Source organism: Tachyglossus aculeatus, chromosome 3, assembly GCF_015852505.1.
Source record: "Tachyglossus aculeatus isolate mTacAcu1 chromosome 3, mTacAcu1.pri, whole genome shotgun sequence".
NCBI lineage: Eukaryota > Metazoa > Chordata > Mammalia > Monotremata > Tachyglossidae > Tachyglossus > Tachyglossus aculeatus.
In genome coordinates, this window is record NC_052068.1 from 39,810,306 (window position 1) to 39,834,946 (window position 24,641).

Below are 24,641 nucleotides of genomic sequence, written 5' to 3' on the forward strand. Positions count from 1 at the left end.
TGGACTGGTGATCCTGGCAGTGTGGGGATTAGAACCCAGGTCCTCTGATTCCAAGGCCCATGCTTTTTCTACAAGCCCCTGTCTAACAACTTGAGGACCTAATGACACCCTGGCAGTGAGGGATAGGAACCCCAAGTGGCTTTGTTGGCTTTCAGTCCAAGGGTCTGATAAGACTGTATTGTGGGGAGGGAGGACTTGGATGATTTAATTAGCTTAACTTCTTAGCAGTAATTTAATTTGCAGTCTGTAAACTATTTGTCATTGCTCTTGGAAGCTGATGACTGCATTCCACAAAGCGCTACGGGACAATGGCTTTCTGAGCTCTGGGTTGCTAAGGGTCAGCAAGGATGAAGGAGGGGTGATGTTTTAAATTTGCTTCCACTTTATGCTTCTCCCACTTATCCCACTCTTTCTGTGTTGCCCTGACTTACTCCCTTTGTTCTTCCCTCCTCCCAGCCCCACAGCACTTACGTACACATTTGTAATTTATTTATATTAAATTCTGTCTCTCCCCGCTTCTAGACTGTCAACTCGTTGTGGGCAGGGAACGTGTCTGTTTATTGTTGTATTGTACTCTCAGTTCTGGTGTGCTGTGTTGTTCATTCATTCATTCATTCAATTGTGTTTATTGAGCTCTTACTGTGTGCAGAGCACTGTACTAAGCACTTGGGAAGTACAAGTCGGCAACATATAGAGACGGTCCTTACCCAACAATGGGCTCACAGTCTAGAAGGGAGAGACAGACAACAGAACAAAACATGTAGACAGGTGTCAAAACCGTCAGAATAAATAGAATTATATGTTGTGTTGTATTGTTCAATTGTTCAGTTGTGCTGTGAGGCCCTAGATTTAGCCTTTATATGGGGCCACTGCAAAGGTTTTTCAAATAGAAATTCAGCTGTGTTTAACTGTTGAGATAGAGGCTGGCCTGGGAAGAAGGGATAAGGCAGTCAGGATTTCACCATTCCTAGGTAAATAGACCTGCCACGAGTACATCTCAGCAAAGTTTGATTTTTTAAAATGGTATTTGTTGAGTGTCAAATACTGTTCTAAGTGCTGGCATAGACACAGATCAGTCAGGCCATAGTCCTTGTTCCCTGTGAGGCTCACAGTCTAAATAGGAGGGAGAACAAGTATCGAATTCCTATTTTACAGTTGAGGAAACTGAAGCACAGAGAAGTTAAGTGACTTGCCAACGGTCACACAGTAGGCAAGTGGCAGAGCCGGGAGTGAAATCCAAGTCTTCCAACTCCCAGATCTGTACTCTTTCCACTAGGCTATGCCACTCCCCAGGTTGGCTTGATTTGAGGGAATCTAGAGGCCCCACGCTACTGGGGAAAGATCACCATGCTTTACTGGTTTATCTTTCAGTTGCATCATCCTTCATCCCTAACTGCCTCAGGTTTGAATTCATTTATTCATTCATTCAGTTATATTTATTGAGTGCTTACTGTATGCCGAACACTGTACAAAGCACTTGGGAGAGTACAATACAACAGTAAACAGGCACATTCCCTGTCCACAATGAGCTGACAGTCTAGAAGGGGTTGGGGGAGACAGAATTTAATATAAATAAATTACAAATGTGTACATAAGTTTCGTGGGGCTCGGAGGAGGGAAGAACAAAGGGAAAAAGTCAGGGCAACACAGAAGAGAGTGGGAGAAGAGGAAAAGGGGTGCTTAGTCAGGAAAGGCCTCCTGTGCTCAGCACTTAGAACAGTGCTTTGCACATAGTAAGCGCTTAATAAATGCCATTATTATTATTATCCTGGAGGAGATGTGCCTTCAATAAGGCCTTGAAGGGGAGAGGGTAGTTGTCTGTCAGATTTGAGGAGGGAGGGCATTCAGTGTGGGGAAAGAGAACAACCAGGCAGAGGAAGGGAGAATAACTGTCAATCGTTGAAAGCAGCATGTTGTATTCAATGCCTGGGCAAATACGATGAAAGATTCAAGTTTCCTGCCCTTCCTTCAAATGACTCGCAATCTAATGGAAGAATGTATAACGCAGTCATCCAGAGGAGGTCCTGAAGGAATTGGCACAATGTTCTGAAGAGTTGGGAAAGGAGGTGGGCCAGGAGACCCAGTTCTTGTGTGTTGAAGGATCCAGTCTCAGAGAAAGAATGAGGTGGGACAGGGTAGATCAAGAGCACCCAGCAGAAGAAGTTGGGGCTGAACCTAAGGTCAAATTACAGATCATCACTTTCGAGACAGGAAAAAAATCCATCCTGATAGTAATCACAAGTAAATGGTAGAAGCAGAAAATCAATAGCCAGAACAAATTCCACATAGGGAATGAACATTTTCAGGAGAGGAGGTCTCTTACAGGAGTAAAACTGGAAATTCAGCAGCAAGCTGCTGCTCCTAAAGTGCTGTGGGATAGTGAAACCAAAGGTTTGGGAATTGAACCTGGTGAACCTTGTATCTTATATCTAAATCAATAGTGAACAGTAAGGAGGGTCCATTTAAACTCAGGAGGATGGAGAAACAGCATGAGAACAGTTTGTACCACTAGAGCACTAAAAGTCAGCTTGACCTTTGGTTTGGTTAACTGCCCAAATATATCATTTCATGAGAAAGACATGTGGTCCATGGAAAATTCTGTGCTGATGAAATGTGGACTATAGGGCAAGAGCGATGAGAAAGGCAGAGTCTTAGTCTTGCCAAGGAAGTCTGACATATTTCAAACTAGACTGCACTAGGAAAAAGGATCAATTAAGATGTTCGGAAGTAGAATTTGATTATTATAGGGCAATAACCAACTTAATATTCAGAATCTGAAATCTTCCCTCTGGTACTGAAATGTCCTTGACTGGCTTTCCTAAGTAAGGTGCTTCCTGGTGGGCAAATATTCCTCCTACTCAATGAGTAAAATAAACAGACCCTTTTGGAACAAGATTCTTTGGAGACTAAGTTTTCCGGTCAGTAACATGAGCACTGGCTGGTACCATATTTTGGATCTGATGAGTTCACCAGGACACTTAGCTGGGTGGGAATGACAGAAGAAGGGCAGTACCCATGTCGGCATCACAGACAGAATAACAGTGCCCATCCTCAGCATCCCACCTCACCCGAGCACTGAACACCACTTTAATCTGAGACCCTGACCTGCCTTACAACGGTGGGCTGGGAAGAACTCAGGCTGCGGCAAGGTGTGGGAAGACTAGAGAATGTGGGGGACACTGTGGCTGTTTCTGTGTCTACAGTTGGGACTCTTGGACTCTGAGCCATGAAGAGCCTGAAACTCTGCTCCTTGAGCTATAGCAGGATAGAACACCGAGGCACTCTGATCTAGGATCCACTAGCTAGATGAGTAGCGTGGCTTAGTGGATAGGCCATCAGCCTGGCACTCAGAAGGACTGGAAAAGCAGTGTGGCTCAATGGAAAGAGCCCCGGCTTTGGAGTCAGAGGTCATGGGTTCAAATCCCGGCTCCACTGATTGCCAGCTGTGTGACTTTGGGCAAGTCACTTCACTTCTCTGGGCCTCAGTTACCTCACCTGTAAAATGGGGATGAAGACTGTGAGCCCCACATGGGACAACCTGATCACCTTGTAACCTCCCCAGCTCTTAGAATAGTGCTCTGCACATAGTAAGCACTTAATAAATGTCATTAAAAAAGGGACTTGGTTCATTCATTCATTCAATTGAATTTATTGAGCACTTACTGTGAGCAGAGCACTGTACTAAGCGCTTGGGGAAGTACAATACAGCAATTAAGAGACACTATCCCTGACCACAGTCTAGAGGCAGGGAGAGAGATATCAATAGAAGTAAACAGACATCAATATAAATAAATAAAATTACAGATATATAAAGTGCTGTGGGGTGCCAGCTTGCCACATATCTGCTGTGTGACCTTGGGCAAGTCATTTCATTTCTCTGCATCTCAGTTACCTCATCTGGAAAATGTGAAGTAAGGCTGTAAACCTATATGGGACAGTGACTGTGTCCAACTCAATTACCTTGTATCTACCCCAGCACTTAGTACAGTGCATGGTACATAGTGCATGGTACATAGTGCATACTTAACAAATACCACAATTATTATTATCATCATTATTATTAGATAACAGTAGGAGAGGAGCAGGACAACAAAGTTTCAAGGAAGAAGAACAGGCAAGGTTAAGGAATAGCTGAGCTACCACCAAGGGTGATGATCAGAACTGGTCAGAGCCAAGTAAGAGCACCCCTGCCCCAAACATCTAGTTTCACAGGAAAAGAACATGCACAGAAGTGAAGATGAAGATTTTTGTGTCACAAGAGACTCATTTGCATGATCAAACCAAGCATCTGGGCTTGATCTATGTATGCTAAGCCTGTTCAGTAGACTGTTTTCTTCCCTTCAAAGCCCTACTGAGAGCTCACCTCTTCCAGAAGGCCTTCCCAGACTGAGTCCTCTTTTTCCTCTCCTCCTCCCCATCCCCACACCCGGCCTCCTTTCCCTCCCCACAGCACTTGTATATATTTGTACAGATTTATTATTCTATTTATTTTACTTGTACATATTTACTATTCTATTTATTTTGTTAATGATGTGCATCTAGCTATAATTCTATTTGTTCTGACGATTTTGACACCTGTCTACATGTTTTGTTTTGTCTTCCCCTTCTAGACTGTGAGCTTATTGTTGGGTAGGGACCGTTTCTATATGTTGCTGACTTGTACTTCCCAAGCACTTAGTACAGTGCTCTGCACACAGTAAGTGCTCAATAAATGCGATTGAATGAATGAATGTTTGGGCAGGATGGGAACTGACTGATGAAAGTACTGCCCTCTGAAGCTGGTTGGCTGGCTGAGAGACAGGCAGTTTGCAGATAGACTCGATATGGTAAGAAATATTTTGTTCAAACCCAGGTTCCTTCCTGCTGTCAGATAACTGGGGGGAAAGTCCATGAGGGATGCGAACTCATTGAATCTGCTCCCTGCTAAACCAGAACCCCAGGTCTTCCTTGCTGATAGTCAACTGCAGGGAAGAGATGCTGGGGTTTCTGATTTTTTGCTTTTCTTTCATGTATTTATCCTTGTTCTTATCTTTTTCATCATTTTTATGGATTTTTCTTTCCTTATATGTCCATCACCCATCTCTTCTTCCCACCTGTATTCTCAGTTCGTGAGCCCCTTGAAGGCCAAGTACCATGACTAATTCTCACCGGTGCATTCTTTCCCAACACTTGGGACAGTTCTTTGCACACAGTAGGTGTTTAATAAATCATATTCCTACTTATAGACAATAAAATCCTGCTGTTCTGCCTTTCTACTTTTCAGATGACAAAACCCAACCCGTGGCACCCTGAAATTGTTGATGTCCAGCTGGTGACAATCGGGTCTTTGGCCATAGCGGCAATTCCAGGAGAGCTGACGTGGGTACTTCTTATCTGTTCAGGTGGCAGTGAGTTGTGTGTGTGTGTGTCCATATTATCATAAGAGGATGTTTGTTTCGCTATTGCCAGTTAGAGTCAGTGGAGGATTTAAGCTTCAGCTCAGTGCACATTTTTGAGAGCTGTAAGTGTACATCCTTTCCTGTCCTTGTTCCCACCTGCCTCTCCCTGCTTGAGGCCTCGGTGGTGGTAGGGGTGATTGAGATGGTCGTGCTGGGTCCAGGTGAAGGCTGTGGTGGCTGGAGAGTAGGAGGAAGAAGAAGAGGAGGAGGGCAGAGTGGAATAGGAAAATGACGAGCAGGGATCTGCTGGGATCCACTGGGAACCACCACCCTAAAGCAGGACTGTTGTAGCCAGCTCCTTTCTCTCTAGGAAGAACAGAGTCCTAGCAATCCTACCAATAGTAGCAGCAACAGCTACTTTGGCCACCATCATAGCAACATTGCCCACCAGGGGCAATGGTGAATGGAAACAGGAGGTAGCTGTTGAATCCTCTCAATGGGTGAGCTTCATGTCGGGGTGGTGAGAGAGGGAGGAATGGTTGCATGGCAACCATCCAGACTGTCGTGTGGAGGCCATCCACTTCGTCACCAAGTCCTGCCGGTCTCACCTTCACAATATCGCCAAGAGCCCCCTTTCCTCTCCATCCAAACCGCTACCACATTAGTACAATCACTCATCCTATCCTGACTGGATTAATGCATCAGCATCCTTTCTGACCTCCCATCCTCCTGTCTCTCCCCACTTCAGTCTATACTTCACTCTGCTCTATAGTTCACTCTTTCTACAGAAACATTCTGGGCATTTCACCCACCCCCCCCCGCCCTCCCACCAAGAAACCTGCAGTGGTTGCCTATCAACCTCCATATCAAACAAAAACTCCTCACTACTGGCTTCAAAGCTCTCCATTACCTTGCCCCTTCTTACCTCACCTCTCTTCTCTCCTACATCCCAGCCTGCACACTCCTTTCCTCTGGTGCTAACCTTCTCACTGTGCCTTCATCTCACTTGTCCCACTGTCGACCCCTGGCCCACATCCTACCTCTAGCCTGGAATGCCCTCCCTCTTCAAATCCACCAAACAATCACTCTTCCCGCCTTCAAAGCCCTACTGAAGGCTCACCTCCTCCAAGAGGCCTTCCCAGACTAAGCCCCCCTTTTCCTCAGCTCCCTTTCCCTTCCACGTCCCCTTGACTTGCTCCATTTGCCCTTCCCCCTCTCTCCCCACCCTATAGCACTTATGTACATATGTATGTATCTATAATTCTTTTTATTTATATCGATGCCTGTTTACCTGTTTTGATATGTATATATCTATAATTCTATTTATTTTGATGCTTGTTTACTTGTTTTGATGCCTCTCTCCCCCTTTCTAGACTGTAAGCCTCATGTGGGCAGAGATTGTCCCTCTTTATTGTTGAATTGTACTTTCCAAGTGCTTAGTACAGTGTTCTGCACACAGAAAGTGCTCAATAAATACGAATGAATGAATGATCTCTCAGGCCCCGGGGAGAGGATGGGGCCAATTGTGTGGAAGAGTAGGTGACTGTCTCAGGGCCCACAGTCTTCATTCTGCCCTAAACTGCTTTTTGGAGGTGGAGTCCTGTTCATTTGGTGTGACTCCTTCTTTCGCTTTACATTCTTCTCAGCCCCAGCCAAAGCTTTCAGGCTCAGCCCTTTGTCTTCTGGGCAATGGAAGAGGGATGGTCTGGATCAAATCACCTCCAAGCTGTTCCCAAATTTGCCTGAAATGCAAATGGTCTGCAACTTTTCTTCCAGTTTCCAAGTGTCTGAAGAGCTTGGGAGCAATCTAACTGCACCTGGCACTGGCCTCCCTTACCCACGACCTCCATCTGTGCCTTCACCCTTTGGAATTTGAAAGGGAGATTTTCTCAGAGGGCCCTGAAGGTTGTGAAACTGCTTCCCCACATCTCTCTTTTTTAATTCAACAACAGGAACTAGTTGGATTTGTAAGCATCACACAGGATTTCCTTCGTGACAGTAGGCCCAGTTAGATAACCTAGCCATGGCTTCCTTACTTCACTTTTGAGGTCTCCTTGGGCCCCAAGAAAATCTAATATTTAGAAGTTGTGCAAGGTCAGTGTTTTGTCAGGTGAACTTTCATGAGCCTCTGGCTAGGCACTATTGCACAGTCCAGTACACTCCCCCTGAAATGGCAAAACATAAACAATGTTGTTTTTGTGTCCCAGGACGATGTCTGGAAGACGACTCCGGGAGGCTGTTCAATCAGTAAGTGACAAATGCAACATCCAGACTTGTTTGCAGCTCTGAACCTTGGCAAGACCCCAGATGCCCAACACTTGGTAATCTGGTGGCACCTCAGATCCTGAGAATCACCTATACTTTTGAACGTTGAAGAGAGAAAGTGAAAATGTATGAATTTAGCAACAGTACATGTAAAGAAAGCAGGGCCAGAGTAGAAATATTCCCTATTTTTAATGGTATTTGTTGAGTGCTTACTATGTACCTAAGCCCTGAAATAGATAATAATAATAGTAATAATGGCATTTGTTAAGCACTTACTATGTGCAAAATACTGTTCTAAGCGCTGGGGGGGATGCAAGGTGATCAAATTGTCCCACGGGGGGCTCACAGTCTTAATCCCCATTAATTAATTAATGATGGCATTTGTTAAGCACTTACTATGTGCAAAGCACTGTTCTAAGCGCTGGGGGGTTACAAGATGACCAAGTTGTCCCACGTAGGGCTCACAGTCTTAATCCCCATTTTACAGATGAGGTAACAGGCTCAGAGAAGTTAAATGACTTGCCCAAGGTCACACAGCAGACATGTGGCAGAGCCACGATTCGAACCCAGATCTAAGTTATTCAGGTTGGACACACTCCCTGTCCCACACGAGGTGCACGATCTTAATCCCCATTTTATAGATGAGGTAACTGAGGCACAGAAGTGAAGTGACTTGTCCAAGTTCATGCAGCAAAGTGGCAGAGCTGGGATTAGAACTCAGATCCTTCAGACTCACAGGCCCATGCTCTATCCACCAGGCCATACTGCTTCCATTGACCATACTTTTCTCCCTCTGGTGACTTCCATTAAATTAAGCCATGTCCTCACCTCCAATTCTCTAGTCAAAAAAAAAAAAGAACCATGAGAAAAGCTTAAATTGAGTCCCTCCTTCCACAGGACTTCTGAATTTGGGGTATTCATCTGATCACTTTGCACTCAAGAAGGACAGGCTTCAGACATTTAGCTTCTTAAAGCAGGGAAAAATTTGCTACTCTATTCCATGAAGCAGCATGGCCTCCTGGAAAAAGTATGCGCCTAGGAGTCAGAGGACCTGGGTTCTAATTCCAGCTCTGCCACTTAATAATAATAATAATAGTAATAGTAATAGTAATAATAATAATAATAATAATGATTTTGGTATTTGCTAAGCGCTTACTATGTGCCAAGCACTGGGGGGAGATACAAGGTGATCAGGTTGTCCCACGTGGGGCTCACAGTCTTCATTCCCATTTTACAGATGAGGTAACTGAGGCCCAGAGAAGTTAAATGTCTTGCTCAAGTCACACAGCTGATAAATGGCGGAGCCGGGATTAGAACCCATGACCTCTGACTCCCAAGCCCGCGCTCTTGCCACTGAGCCACGCTGCTTCTCTACACTTATCTGCTGCATGACCTTGGGAAAGTCAGTTCACTTCTCTGTGTCTCAGTGACTTTACCTGTAAAATGGGGATTAAGACTGTGAACCTCACGAGGGACATGGACTGAGTCCAACCTAATTAACTTGTATTTACCCCAGCGCTTAGTAGAGTGCTTGGCACATAGTAAACACTGAAGAAATACCATTGAAAAAAAGAAAACAAAGTGACAGTGACAAAAATCCCCCACGGGTTTTGCTGCTTTCAGTTTTAACCCCTGCTTCCTCCCTGATTCAGTTGTTCGCCTAGTGAACTGTCTGAAATCAGCCCAGTCCTCAAGGGCTGTGCAGGCCTGCCAGAGTAGGCCTTCACTGTCATCTGAACTGAAACAGTAACTTTGTTCTTTTCATCTTAGTGACCTTCTCTTTTTTAAATGGAACCTCCAGCATAGATGTCCAAGAAAGACTGGAAATTTTTTTTCCAGTAGCAAAAGGTGGATTTTTTACATTCTAAGAGGACCTTCTCAGGGGGTCTGACTTTGGTCATAACCTGTATAAATTGCCCATGCAATTCAGAAGGTTGGATTCGTTTTCTGAACTTTAACTTTGGCTACATTTTGATTGATGAAGGGTAAAATGTATCACTTCAATAATGCATCAGCATGATTAGAATGCAATTACTTTGACTGCTTTCTACACTCAAGGAGAGGAAATTTTATTGCAACATTCTGTCTTTTTTTCTTAGGAATTTGAATCTGAAGGTCAGCAGAATATGCGTGTTGTTATTTCTGGACTCTGTAATGTCTATACTCATTACATTACCACTTATGAAGAATACCAGGTAATTCATAAAGCTCTACAGGCCTTTGAAATATATTTGGTCTGTCCATTCTTGATCTATAGACTCCAGCTTATCTATGCAAAACCACAAATCTCACCCCATTTATATTATGAAAGTTTACCTTTCATAAATCCAGAGGAACAAATGCCAGGCTAAAGGCATGTACAGAAGTGGGATAAAGGGCTTATACAATGTTGTTAATCCATTTCCAGGTTCAGCGCTATGAAGCTGCTTCCACCATTTATGGACCACACACTTTGTCTGCTTATATTCAGTTGTTTCGGGGCCTTGCTAAGGCCATTGCCACGGTAATTATAATTTTCTGTGGATGATGCAAAGCTGAAATAAGTTCCTGATTTTAGAACCTTCCATTATCTGTTTCTAACCACCTTCAGTCATTAAATTGTGATTTAGAAATGGTCACTGATCAATCAGCTGTATTTACTGAGCACTTACTCTGTGCAGAACACTGTATTAATTACGTGGGAGAGTATATCAGACACATTCCCTGCTCACAACAAGCTCAGTCTATTGATGGTTAATAACTATTAAAATGTTTCAGCTGCTCATGGGAACATTACTAGATGATTTTTCTTGCTATGTCAAATCATATATGTTAAATATCCAACATCTCTTCCTTTCCTCTACATCTGGGGTATTAAGTGGGCAGCAGGGCTCCAGGATTGGGAAGAGAACAATGGCAGAGGACTCTATGGTTCCGACCTTGGGCCTTGGGCCAACTAGGGGCCATGAGGGTGGGATTTTCATTTCTAGTGTTTGGGGAGTAACGGAGGCTCTCCTGGCTTGTAGGAGGGAGCCAGAGCCATCAAATAGTAGTAATAACAGTAATTGTGGTGTTTGTTAAGCACCTACTATGTTCCAGGCACTGGTCTAAGCATTGGGGTGGATACAATAATAATAATAATAATGACATTTATTAAGTGCTTACTATGTGCAAAGCACTGTTCTAAGCACTGGGGAGGTTACAAGGTGATCAGGTTGTCCCACAGGGGGCTCACAGTCTTAATCCCCATTGTACAGATGAGGGAACTGAGGCACAGAGAAGTTAAGTGACTTGCCCAAAGTCACACAGCTGACAATTGGCAGAGCTGGGATTCAAACCCATGACCTCTGACTCCCAAGCCCAGGCTCTTTCCATTGAGCCACGCTGCTTCTAAGAGCGGGTTGGACACAGTCCCTGTCTCACGTGGGACTCACAGGCTCAGTCCTGATTTTACAGATGAGGTAACTGAGGCCCAGAAAAGTAAAGTGTCCTACAGCAGACAAATGGCAGAGCTGGGATTAGAACTCACAACCTTCTGGCTCCCAGGCCAATGCTCTATCCTCTATGCCTTGCTGCTCCATTGGCCTGTGCAGTTGCATTCTATTCTCAGGAAAATATATCATTTCAGAACACTGTTCCTGACTTGCCCAAAGGGCCAGACCCACCATTTTTCACGAATCTGATCAGCTTACTACCTGCCAACCCTACCGACAAAACACCGGAGAACATGACATTTGGAGATGTGTTGCGGCAAGTGGACCCACAGTACAGAGTGGTGAGAATAGCGGCGATAGATTGTTTCCTTAGAATACTTATCCAGCCTTTCTCCAGCTCAATGCTAACTGCTTGAACCATACATCGACTAGGCCAGCTGCTAGCACTGGTCGTATTGACAACTCCACTTCTTTCTCTCTAGAGTCTCCAGAGGAGTGGTAATGAGAAATGGGAAAGCATTTCTTCCAGGAAATAATGGTTTCTTTTCTTTCATTATTGTTTTATGAACACTAAACTCTACAGCCTCGATGAAGTCCCATTTTTAATCAGATTAAGCATGGCACATTAAGAGCGGAGATCATTGGCACACGTCCCTAAATTGACAATTCATCAAAGAACGAGCCAGTGAACAAAAAGTGTTAGCTGAACAAAGGGGCAATAACTCTGCTGGGCCATGGCTGCCATCTTGATTGATCTGGAGCTCCAGCAATTAGGAAATCATGAATCTGGAGGGAATCAGGGAAGAAGGTACTACAGGAACTCTGTGCAGAACACTATACTAAGTGCTTGGGAGAGTACAATATATCGGACACATTCCCTGCTCACAATGAGCTTACAGTCTTTTGATGGTTAATAGTTATTAAAATGTTTCAGCTGCTCATGGGAACATTACTAGATGATTTTCCAGACAGATTTCTTGCTATGGCAAATCATATATGCTAAATATCCAACATCTCTTCTTTCCCAGTTGTGAATCTGGATCTGGCAAAGGAGTCCTCCTCTTGTCATTTTGCCACATGCTCAGCCTCATAGAAGCAAATTTTTCAGTAACTGGTCCCAGGTCTGGCCTTACCATGGGACCAACTGGGACAATAGCCCTCAGTCCTACATCCTAGGGGAATCCCCACTCTCAGTCAATCAGTTGAGCACTAAATCGTATTTACTGAGCACTTACTGTGTGCAGAGCCCACTACTAAACACTTAGGAGAGCACAATGTAGCAGAAACATTCCCTGCCCACTACAAGCTTACAGCCTTAGGGAGCAGGTTTCCAGACACTTGTTACCATGTTGATTATCAGGGGAAGGGATGGACAGTTCAGGTACCTGAATGAAAATCTTCTCACTTCCTTGTTAATAATAATAATAATAATAATTATAATAATTGTGGTATTTGATAAGCAATTGCTATGTATCAAGCAATGTACTAAGTGCTAGGGTAGCTATAGTATATACATATTGGATACAATCCTGGCCCACAAAGGCTTACCGTCTAAGTAAGAGGGAGAACAGGTATTTAATTCCCAATTTGCAGATGAGGAAACTAAGGCACATTGAGGCCCAAGATCACGTGGCAGGTAGGTGCGAGAGTCAGGGTTAGAACCCAGGACCTCCAACTCCCAGGCCCATGCTCTTTCCACTAGTCCACACTGCTACTTCTTGTTGGCTCTAACCTCAGTTCCTCTGCCTGTCAGCAGCAGCAGCAAGGGGTTGCTCTGACCAAGCATCTATATATTCATAATGTAATAGCTGTTCCATCCTCCAACTTCCAGAAGACAGAACTAAATAATAAGTGAAATATGAATAATAGAGAAATTTCATTCTGTAGTTTCTTGATGACATTTCACCAGATGAATTTTAATGATCTCCAGGGTGATGTTGCTGAAGTGAGCTTTGTAGGAGCAAACCCCAGGAATTCAGTGGAGAACATGGTAAGTGTCTAACCTATTATCCTTCCTGCTGCTGCTAGGGGACCCTTTCTGGGGTTCCCACTGGGGCAGACAGGTCTCCCAGCTGTTGCCTAGTTGTTCTAAGAGAAATTGCTCTTTGTGCATCTGCCTCTTGACTTTTCTCAAAATGAATCACCCCCTTTCCTCATATCTGATTCGTCCAAATACTCTAGAGTAGTATTTAAATTTTACCAGGGAGCTGAAATGCACCCTTTTGGAAATTAAGCACTCCTGTTTCTGATGAGTGTTATTTTTTTTAGGAAGTCAAAGTTGTCTCAGACAATACCCATGCTGTTTAAGAAAAGCCTGTTTTCTGAGGCTTTTTTAATGGTATTTTTTAAGATCTTACTATGTGCCAAGCACTGTACTAAGTGCTGGGATAGATACAAGTCAATCAGGTTGGACACAGTCCATGTCCTACATAGGGCTCGCAATCTTAACACCCATTTTACAGATGGGGTAACTGAATCTTAAAAAAGTTAAGTGACTTGTCCAAGGTCACACAACAGACAAGTGGCGGAGCAGGAATTAGAACCCAGGTCCTTGCTCTATCCAGTAGGCCATGAGGTTTTGAAAGTATGCTACCAAAAGTCCCTGATTCATCCATGCAAGTTTCCTGAGAAGCAACAGTGGAAGGTAGTGTTATCTACCTTCATTATCTATATTATCTACATTATCCTGCTAGAGAAATGGATATCCAGAATGCTTGCACACAGTGGAGGGAGGGAACAGAATGATTCCCTGCAGGGACCCTAGGGGCGAGGGTTATCCATGTAGTTATGTTCTTGCCCAGGTGTAGTTACAGTGAATTATGCTTTTGGGGCTACAGTGGGAGAAGAAAGAATAATCATAATCTTCCCACTAGAACCCAGATTGATTGATTCATTCAGTTGTATTTATTGAGCACTTATTGTGTGCAGAGCACTGTGCTAAGCACTTGAGAGAGTACAATATAGCAATAAACCAAAATAATCCCTTCCAACAATGAGCTTACAGTCCAGAGTCGGGGAGACAGACATTAATATAAATAATGATAACAATGATAACACTTATTAAGCACTTACAATGTGCAAAGCACTGTTCTAAGCACTGAGGAGGTTACAAGGTGATCATGTTGTCCCACGGGGGGCTCACAGTCTTAATCCCCATTTCACAGATGAGGTAACCGAGGCACAGAGAAGTTGTGACTTGCCCAAAGTCACACAGCTGGCAATTTGTGGAGTCAGGATTTGAACCCATGACCTCTGACTCCAAAGCCCGGGCTCTTTCCACTGAGCCATGCTGCTTCTCTGTAATAAATTACAGCCAAGTACTTAAGTACCCTCTGCTCCTCCACCGCTAATCTCCTCACCGTACCTCGCTCTCGCCTGTCCCGCCATCGACCCCCGGCCCACGTCATCCCCCTGGCCTGGAATGCCCTCCCTCTGCCCATCCGCCAAGCTAGCTCTCTTCCTCCCTTCAAGGCCCTGCTGAGAGCTCACCTCCTCCAGGAGGCCTTCCCAGACTGAGCCCCTTCCTTCCTCTCCCCCTCGTCCCCCTCTCCATCCCCCCCATCTTACCTCCCTCCCTTCCCCACAGCACCTGTATATATGTATATATGTTTGTACATATTTTTTTACTCTATTTATTTATTTAATTTATTTGTACATATCTATTCTATTTATTTTATTTTGTTAGTATGTTTGGTTTTGTTCTCTGTCTCCCCCTTTTAGACTGTGAGCCCACTGTTGGGTAGGGACTGTCTCTATATGTTGCCAATTTGTACTTCCCAAGCACTTAGTACAGTGCTCTGCACATAGTAAGCGCTCAATAAATACGATTGATGATGATGATGATGATGATAAGTGTTGTGGGGCTGGGAGGGGGGATGAACAAAGGGAGCAAGTCATGGCAATGCAAAAGGGAGTGGGAGAAGAGGAAAGTGGGGTTTAAGGAAAGCAGATTAAATAGTCAGATCAATCAATCAATCAATCAATTGTATTTATTGAGCACTTACTGTGTGCAGAGCACTGTACTAAGTGCTTGGGAAGTACAAGTTGGCAACATATAGAGACAGTCCCTACCCAAGAGTGGGCTCACAGTCTAGTGGGCTACAGTCTAGATAAAACAGATGTCCTAACTGAGCTGTTAGCTGACAGCATCTCTGCCCAAATGCAGGTGCGCTGATCTTCCTTTCCTCCCCCTCCTTCCTTCTCACCACTCTTATCTTCCCTGCTTCCCTGCTCCCTCCCTGACTCCCAGCTGCCTGCCTGGATTCCAGCAGGCCAGAGAAGAAGCCAAGCCTTGGTCTGCTCCTCAGCAACTCCTCAGGAGGGAGTTTAATTCAAATGTAGGAAGGAAGAGAAAGAGGAAAGGTTGTGTCAAACCTTAGCCTGACCCTCACCCCAAATCCCTTGGTCCTATTCACCCATGGGTAGTACAATTGGGCAAACATTGCAGGCAAAGGCCAACTGCTGAACTCAGAGAATTGACACGGAGAACATTCAAGGCTCTTGTGGTGTAGTGGTTGGGATGAGTTCCCCCTTTCTCTCATGCCTGATTTCAACTCACTCCTGGGACAGCACTCACAAAGCTCTGAGCCCCCAATTCCCGCCTGATTTAAGCCCTGGTTTCGTGGACATCAAGCACAAGAAAGGACTAGGAATAGCAGCTTTTCCCATGGCTTCCCATAGAAGGAATGGTTATGGAGAAAGTCCCAGCTTCCCAGGAGTCTTATTCACTCTTTGGACTTCAGTTCTACTTCTGGACCCCTTTGTGTCCCAAATCTCTGCTAATAAGCTGTGGGGTTTTAGTGTTCTGTCTGAACCTGTTCAATTCCAAATTTGCTCTGTGTTCATTGAATTCCAGACTCATCACACCTTTCTCACAGTAGAGAAATATCAGGAAGCTCCAGCCTTATGGCAGACAGTGCATAATGATGCCTCATGGGAAACAAGGTAAGCAGTTCTGCAGGACGTGGTAATTTGGATTTCAGAGAGCTGGAGAGTGTGCCTGGGTCATGTACCATGGTGAAGAAGAATTTTGGCATTGATTTTCAGGGTCTCCTCCAACCTTATTTGTATCTTTTATTTGACTTTTGTCTTTGCTTACATGCGAGCAGTTGTCTGCCCACAGGTCATATCAGTGTGGTGTATCTTAGGCTGTAGAATATACTCCATGAGCTCTAGAACTGAATTCAATATTTCACTACCTTCTGTTGCTTCAACCTTCAAAACCTCACTTAAATCCACCCTTTCCTCTCCATCCAAACTGCTACCATGTTAATCCAAGCAATTATCCTTTCCCACCTCAATTAATGTATCAGCCTCCCTGCCTCCTGTCTCTCCCCACTCCAGTCAATCGATCATATTTATCAAGCACTTACTACGTGCAGAGCACTGTCCTAAGTGTTTGGGAGAGTATAATGTAACAGATACATTCCCTGCCCACAAGGAGCTTACAGTCTACTGGGGGAGAGAGATTTGTACATAAATACTGTGGGCTTGTGGGAGGAATGAATAAAAGGAGCAAATCAGGGTGACCCAGAAGGGAATGGGGAAAAAAGGACATGAAGGCTTAGGGAAGGCCTCTTGGCAGTAATAATAATAATGATGATGATGGTATTTGTTAAGCGCTTACTATGTGCCAAGCACTGTTCTAAGCACTGATATGTGTCTTCAATAACTTCAATACTTCAATAATGTATCTTTACTGTCCTCTGAAGTTGGGGAGAGTAATTGTGTGTCAGTTTTGAAGAGGGAGGGCAATCCAGGCCAGAGGCAAGAGGTCGGCAGCGCAAGATAGGCAAGATTGAGGTGCAGTGAGTAGGAAGGCATCGGAGAAGTGAAGTCCATACTTCATTCTGCCACATGGGTCATTTTTCTACAGACACGTTCAGCCCATGTTTCCCCACTCCAGTGGTTGTCCATCCACTCCTGCATCAAACAGAAACTCCTCACCATCGACTGTCAAATTACTCAATCACCTTTCCCCCTCTTACCTTACCTTGTTGCTCTCCTACTACAAACACACACTTCACTCATCTAATGCCAACTTACTCTCTGTACCTTGATTTCATCAGTCTCATTGTCGACCTCTCACCCACTTCCTACCTCTGGCCTGGAATGCCCTCCCTCTTCATATCAGACAGACAATTACTCTCCCCACCTTCAAAGTCTTATTGAAGACCCATCTTCCTCCAAGAGGCCTTCCCTGATTAAACCCTCTTTTCCTCTTCCATTTCCTTCTGCATAATAATAATAACGGTACTTATTAAGTACTTGGTACTGTGTGCCAAACACTGTTCCAAGTGCTGGGGTAGATACTAGCTAATTAAATTGGACACAGTCCCTGTCCCACATGGGACTCATAGTCTCAATCCCTATTTTCCAGATGAGGTAACTGAGGCCCAGAGAAGTGAAGTGACTTGCCCAAGTTCACACAGCAGATAAGTGGTGGTGCTAGGATTAGAACCCATGACCTTCTGACTCAAAGGCCCATGTTCTATCCACTATGCCCTGCTGCTTCTTGGTTTTGCAGTTGGATTTGCTCCCTTTATTCACCCCTCCCTCAGCCCCCCATAACTTTTATACATAACTATAATTTATTTATTTATATTAATGTCTGTCTCTCCCTCTAGACCGTAAGCTGATTATGGGCAGAGTCTACCAACTCTGATATATTGTACTTTCCCAAGTGCTTAATTAATATGATTGATTGTTTAATTATGCTTTGTTGATGAAGAAGCCCCAGGCCAGGACAAGGAAGGAAAACTACTGGCAAATAAGTTATTCTGTATACCCTATAGGGCCCTAAATTGGCTTCCTAATAAAATCCATGGACAAAAAGACTTGGATCCTGTATCTTAAAGTTCATGCAAGGGCCAAATACTTCCAAGTCACTCGTCTCTCACTTCAGGATAACTTGTTTTGCCAGAGTCCTCATGGAGCCACTCTTTAGCAAGGCCAGACTCATCCCTCCTGTGTTGGCTTTCACCTCTCTCAAACCCTCCTCTCCATTTTCCTCCCCTCAGTGGACTGGATCTGGGACCCTAATTTTGGGCGTCGTATCCAGGATTCCTGTGCTTTAAGAAAGTGAAGCAAAAGTTGTCACGTTTTAACATTTCTGCAGGCCTTTAGCCTGTTCTATTTTGGACCCTGGGGAAGAGGACATTTGCTCATTTCATGATTTCATCACTGTGATTGTTTTTCTCCTTAACCTCTTGTGCAACAGTGTAGTCCATGCAGGATCATATTACCCTCATGGTTCTGCCAGGAGGACCCCACCCCATAAACTAAGCAGAGTGTGAAGAGGGCACTAGAAGAGAGGAATTTCTGCGGATTTATTTCTTGGCTTGATTAATTCCCTCTCCTTCGTGAGATCTTCCACTTTAGAAAGGGCTCCAGAACCCACCAGGAAAGGGGCGGCTCCTTAATCATATAGTCCTCTGAGTGCAGAATATTTCCAAAATCCCAAACTGGAAGTTTCAGGAGTTAGGCATTCTTCTCCGAATGGAAAATTTTCCTCGTGGCCTTCTGATGTCCAAGAATTGGGAGTGTTGTGTGTAATCTTTGAAGGGTCCAAGGAAATATATTTAGTTTCTATCCCAGGGTTTAGTACAGTGCTTGGCACATACCACAGTTATGATTGTGGTTATTATTATGATTATTATTTATCAATGGGGTTGTGACCTTTCATTTCAATTTACATGGGTTAGCTGTTCTCTCCAAATTTATTCTTTTCTAACTTATACCGAGAAATTTATCTTTTAAAGATACGGATTTCTTAATTATGTTTTACCACTAGATTTTACTGGCACAAAAGAAGCAGCGATCAAAGCAATGTGACAATAGAATGGCACATCCCAGAAACGACCCAGACTGGGACCTACAGGATACGATATTTTGGGCACAGCAAGAAGAAGGAGTTTTTGAAGCCTGCAGTGATTGAATCATTTGAGGGTTCTTCTTCAAACTTTGAAGTTGTCGCTCCTTAGTTATAAACCAACAGGCAACCAAAAGAACAATTCTCCTTCCTCTGGATAACTTCTAGAATATTGTTCCATGATCAACATCAGCTGTTAGAGATAGCACCTTAGGGGAGAGCTGACATTTCCTCTTGTTTTGTTGGAGTTTCTCATCTACTTGTTCTGGTTAAAGAATTATTTTTTGGTGGTGGCATAAAATGGATTTCTGAGTCTCCTGGGATTTGCAAACTTGATAAATTTAGCTCTGCAGGATTGGATGAGGCCAAAATAGAATGAAGTGATGATTTATTACAACTCAGAGCACTTTTGCCCCACATCATCCTTAGACTTAAACTTACACGCTCTTCAAAATTTGACGGATTTGATCTCATGTTTAATAATAAACTTGGAATAACAGGGAAAGGTATTTACTCATGGGGAGCCAGTGGAAATAGAGCCAAAGGGGAAATACCTCTCAGCTGGAAATTCCATTAAAGATGTGCTGGATTCATAGATCTTAGAGAAGTTCCCAAATTGCGAGCAATGGAAAAGCCCCCTTGCTACAAATGAGGCAGCTTTCCACCAAAGTCCGAAATACATTTTATCACTTATTTTTGCTACAAACACTCCCATCTCCCGCAATCAACCAATTAATGGTATTTTTTGAGTCCTTTCTAAGTGCAGGGCACTATGTTCAGTGCATGAAAAAGAATTTAACAGAGGATGGCTCTCCATACTCCTACTTCCCAAGGACCTCCTTATTAGGTAACAATATACCAATATTATTTACTTCTTGCCTTGAATGAAATGTCCATTGGTCTGGCGTAGTGGCTATTGGGCAACTTGCTTTATAAACAAATTCTTGTACAATAAAAATAAAGAATGAGTTTCACTTGATTAGTTTGTGAGCCCTTTGTGGGACAGGAACTAGATTTGAATTAATCAATTTGAATTTACTCCAGTATTGAGAACAGAGTTTGGCACATAGTTATGGTATTTATAAAATGCTTATTAACTAAAAGACAAAATGATAGTACCTGCTGAAACAATACTGACCAGAAAGACTTTGTTTCCAAGATTTTGAAATGTGTTATTCAGGAGATTCGATACATTATCACGAAGTCAAAGCTGCATTTACTGTGAGGTCTGAATTATTATGAAACAGATGCCTGAAAAACCAAACTTAAAGTTCAATCATGACTGAACGACTGAAAAAATTGGAATGATCTGAAATGCCCTTTCTTATTGCACAATGAAGCTGGCCCTTCTTGGTAGGGCTACTTGTTTTAGATATATTCTGTGAGTAGCTGAATAAACCAATGGGAGACCAGCAAATCCTCAGTCATTGTCTGTATGGATATTAAATATAGATCAACAGGGCTATTCCAATTAACCAAAGAACAGTTCTATTGGCTACTAGACCCTTGAAAGCGCACTTTGTTTTCTTCAATTTTTCAACTGAGTTCTCTCAATTGTGATCAGTTAAACAGCAGCAAATTCTGTATTGAAGGTTTTCCTATCATAGTGAGTCATATGAGTGAAGCATCATCTTAGCTGAATTTTTTTTTCAGGGAAATGATGAGCCTTATGGCAAGGAGGTTGTTGTGAAACCCATTAAAGGAGGATGGTTTGGAAGAGCTACTTCCTTAATTCATGCTTTTTTCCTTTAGAAAGAAGGGGAAAAATTTCTCATGAAATATAAATTCAATTTTACACTAGTTTTTAATAACTAAAAGACAACTAACTCTGGAACTATGACTTCCATACATTTTTTTTATTTACAATACTTTTGTTAGAATTGGTTTCAGAATAAGATAGAAGTATCTATTCCTTCTGAGACTTTAAATCTTTAAAGCGCTTAGTACAGTGCTCTGCACATAGTAAGCGCTCAATAAATACGATTGATTGATTGATTGATTGATTTAAGTGCAGCCCAACTTCACTTTCATCAAGAAAGTGTCAATATTTCCACCTTCTCTTTGCCTTTGGAATAGATAAGGGCTCCAACAATTGTTCTTTTTAATGTAAGAAAAGCTTAAGGGTGCCATAATTTTTTATGGCATTTGTTACCTACTTCCTATGTGTTGAACACTGTTCTGAGCCCTGGGAAAGAAAATTCATTCATTCAGTCACATTTATTGAGTGCTTACTGTATGCAGAGCACACTGTACTAAACATTTGGGAGTGTACAAAATAACAATAAACAGACACATTCCCTGCCCACAGTGAGCTTACAGTTTAGAGGGGGAAACAGGCATTTATATAAATAAATTACAGCTATGTACATAAGTCCTGTGGGGCTGGGAGGGGAGATTAATAAAGGGAACAAGTCAGGGTGACGCAGAAGGGAGTGGGAGAAGAAGAAAAGGAGGGCTTAGTCAGGGAAGGCCTCTTGGAGGAGATGTGCCTTCAACAAGTTAATAAGATTGGACAAAGTCTCTATCCTGCATGAAGCTCACAGTCTAAGTAGGAGGGAGAGCAGGAGACCTGAGACACAGAGAAGTTGAGTGATTTGTCCAAGGTCACGCAGCAAGCATTTTAGTCAGGATTAGAACCCAGGTCTTCTTCCAGGTCTGTGTTCTTTCCACTAAGCCAGAATAATGCACAAAAGACTGGGAAGAAGGTGGTCCAGCCAGAGGACCACCAGAAGATGCCAAAATGTCCAAAAGCAAAGTCTTCATCTCATCTTCCAAGTCTTCTCCTCCATCTGATTTTCCCATGGCAGTGGACACCACCATTCTTCTCATCCACATTTCACCTCTATATTCAGTCAGTCACCAAGTCCAGTTGGTTCTTCCTTCACAATATCTACAGAATCTTCCCCTACCACTTCATCCAAATGTCCACACTCCTGTTCTATAGAATATATTTCAATTTCTTTCATTTTTGCTGCAGCTCTTCAGTCCACCTACTATTCCACTGGCGGGGGGCTGCCTAGATGTCTGTTGGGGCTGTGACAACCTGCTTGCCTAGAAAATGGTGACCTCTACTCCCTTGTTCCTGGGTGGCAGTGAACCCAGAGGACTTGGGTTCTAATCCTTACTCAACCACTTAACTGCTATATGTCCTTGGGCAAGTTACTTAACTTCTCTGTGCCTCAGTTCCTTCATCAGCAAAATGGGGATTCAATACCGGTTCTCCCTCCTACTCAGACTGTGAGCTCAGGGTGGGGGCCTGATGATCTTGTATCTGCCCCAGCTTGGCACATAGTAAGTACTTAATAAATGCTACAATTATTATTTTGATGGTACCACTAAACGAATGTGCCTTTATGAATGGTTTGGCCAAGTCCTCAAAGACTGGCCATTTTTAAGCAGGCTTTTTAAAGGAACTACACACTTTATCAACTGTACTAAAACTTGGTTTTGGTATTGTGAGGAAGGGAGGGCAGGGCAGAGAGAGGAGGCTGGGAGGGATTCTTTCTGTAGCCAGGTCAGGGGCATGTGGTCCTGTGTTCAGAGCTGCCGCAGCTTCTCATTTTCCAGGGATTTGCCTCTCTTCTCCTCCACATTCATTCATTCAATCGTATTTATTGAGCACTTACTATGTGCAAAGCACTGTAATGATAATAATGATGGTATATGTTAAGTGCTTACTATGTGCCAAGCACTGTTCTAAGTGCTGGAGTGTACTGCTTGGGAGAGTACAATGTAACAATAAACAGACACACTCCTTGCCCAGAATGAGCAGCTCCCCACTGCACCCTGGGTTCCTGAAACATTCTTCTCCTTGTCTTCACTCTCTCAGGGCTGGGGAAGAGAGCTGAGGTCTGGTCTAATAATAATGATAATAATAATAATAATAATAAATAATAATTTTGGTATTTAAGCGCTTACTATGTGCCAAGCACTGTTCTAAGCACTGAGGTTGATACAAGGTAATCAGGTTGTCCCACATGGGGCTCATAGTCTTCATCCCCATTTTACAGATGAGGTAACTGAGGCACAGAGAAGTGAAGTGACTTGCCCAAAGTCACACAGCTAATAAGTGGTGGAGCTGGGATTAGAACCCATGACCTCTGACTCCCAAGCCCGGGTTCTTTCCACTGAGGCACGCATCTTCTCAAGATCAACTACCCGGATCATTTTTCTAAGGCCCAGGGTCCAGACCAAACCGAATTCCAGACAAAGCCATTTTCACCAACGATGGGTGGGTCTTCCAGTCTCTTGTCTGATGACATTCTCCTAATTGTGGGACTTCCTCCAAAGCCAACCTGTAGTGCCATCTGCTGAAACATGTAGACCGTAACCCAAGAAATGAATGCAGTTGCCAGAAAACAGGGAAAATAATCTCCTTTGGCTGTTCCTTCCTTCCTTCATTCATTCAATTGTATTTATGGAGTGCTTACTGTGTGCAGAGCACTGTACTAAGCGCTTTGGAAGTAAAAGTCGGGAAAATATAGAGACAGTCCCTACCCAACAACGGGCTCACGGTCTAGAAGGGGAAGACAGACAACAAAACAATTCATGTAGAGAGGTGTCAAAATCGTCAGAACAAATAGAATTATAGCTCTAAGATATGGAGGTAAGTGCCGTGCCGTGCAGCTGGGGAGAGTATCAAAGTGCTTAAGGGGGACACAGCCAATAAGGGTAATGAAGGGCTTAATCAGGCAAGTCTTTTTGGAGATTTGATTTCAGGAGGGTTTTGAAGGTGGGGAGAGCAGTGGAATGTTGGGTGTGAAGGGGGAGAGTGTTCATGGCCAGAGAGAAGAAGTGGGCGAGGGATCGGTAGTGAGACAGACGAGATCGAGGTATAGGGAGTAGGTTGGAGTGAGAGCAGTGAGATGCTGCGTTGTCATAGAGTAATGATGTGAGGTAAGAGGGGTCTAGTTCTTTAAAGCCAATGGTGAGGAGTTCTTTTTTGATGCGGAGGTGGATGGACAACTCTTGGTGTTTCTTGAGGAGTGGGGAGCCATAGACTGTATGGGTTTTTAGAAAAATGATCCAGGTAGTTGATCTGAGCATAGAAATTAGGCCATTTTCATCTAGATGGGCACTTGCTGCCTTGTTTAAAATAGAAAAGTCCATGCATATTGATTTTTCAAAGTTGACAAAATCAAAACCGTCAGGTGTGAGCTCCCCAAAGGCTCCCTCTTGCCCTACTCCTAACTCCCTCCCATCCTGCCTCAATTCTCTCATCCTTCTCAGCCGTCTTTCAAGAGGAGATCTCCCACCTGCTTTCAAAATCTGCCCTCTCTGCCCATGTCTTACCTTTCAGGGTCACACCTGCAGAGTTTCCAGTACTCTACTAGTCTCAACTAAGGGAAGGAGAGTCAAGCAGAGGCATACCCATTCCATTCCTAGCTAGGCCAGTGGCTAGTGAGTGGAAGACAATCAGCTACAAGTCAAAACTCACATGTGCTGGGCAGCGGTGGCATGGGGGAGAGTCAAGGCTGGAGACTCAGGTTTACTGCATGGAAGGAGGCGATGGTAAACCGCTTCCATATGTTTACCAAGAAAACTCTATGGATACACTACCAGAACAATTGCCGATAGAGATGGGGCATCCCGGGAGAGATGTGTCTATGAGTCAGACACGACTCGACAGCGTAAGACAACAACAACAACCTATGTCTGGAACTCCATCCCTTCTTACCTTCTAAAAACCCTTGCACCCACAGTTTTTTTATCGCA

The 24,641-nt window shown here is 43.7% G+C and overlaps 1 protein-coding gene across 3 annotated transcripts in view; it reads left to right on the forward strand.

Moving 5' to 3' along the window:
- Nucleotides 1–19,241, forward strand: part of LOC119925532 (putative neutral ceramidase C) — a 79,870-nt gene extending 60,629 nt beyond the window's left edge. For 2 of the 3 annotated variants that reach the window (XM_038743800.1, XM_038743801.1), the window contains 8 exons: nt 5,264–5,358; nt 7,586–7,625; nt 9,743–9,838; nt 10,051–10,146; nt 11,251–11,397; nt 12,987–13,046; nt 15,912–16,000; nt 18,849–19,241. In XM_038743800.1, coding sequence (XP_038599728.1) covers nt 5,264–5,358; nt 7,586–7,625; nt 9,743–9,838; nt 10,051–10,146; nt 11,251–11,397; nt 12,987–13,046; nt 15,912–16,000; nt 18,849–19,038 — 813 coding nt within the window. In that variant the 3' untranslated portion in view covers nt 19,039–19,241. The remainder of the gene's footprint in view (nt 1–5,263; nt 5,359–7,585; nt 7,626–9,742; nt 9,839–10,050; nt 10,147–11,250; nt 11,398–12,986; nt 13,047–15,911; nt 16,001–18,848) is intronic. The other variant, XM_038743799.1, reaches the window with a different exon arrangement.
- The last annotated feature ends 5,400 nt before the right edge of the window (nt 19,242–24,641 follow it).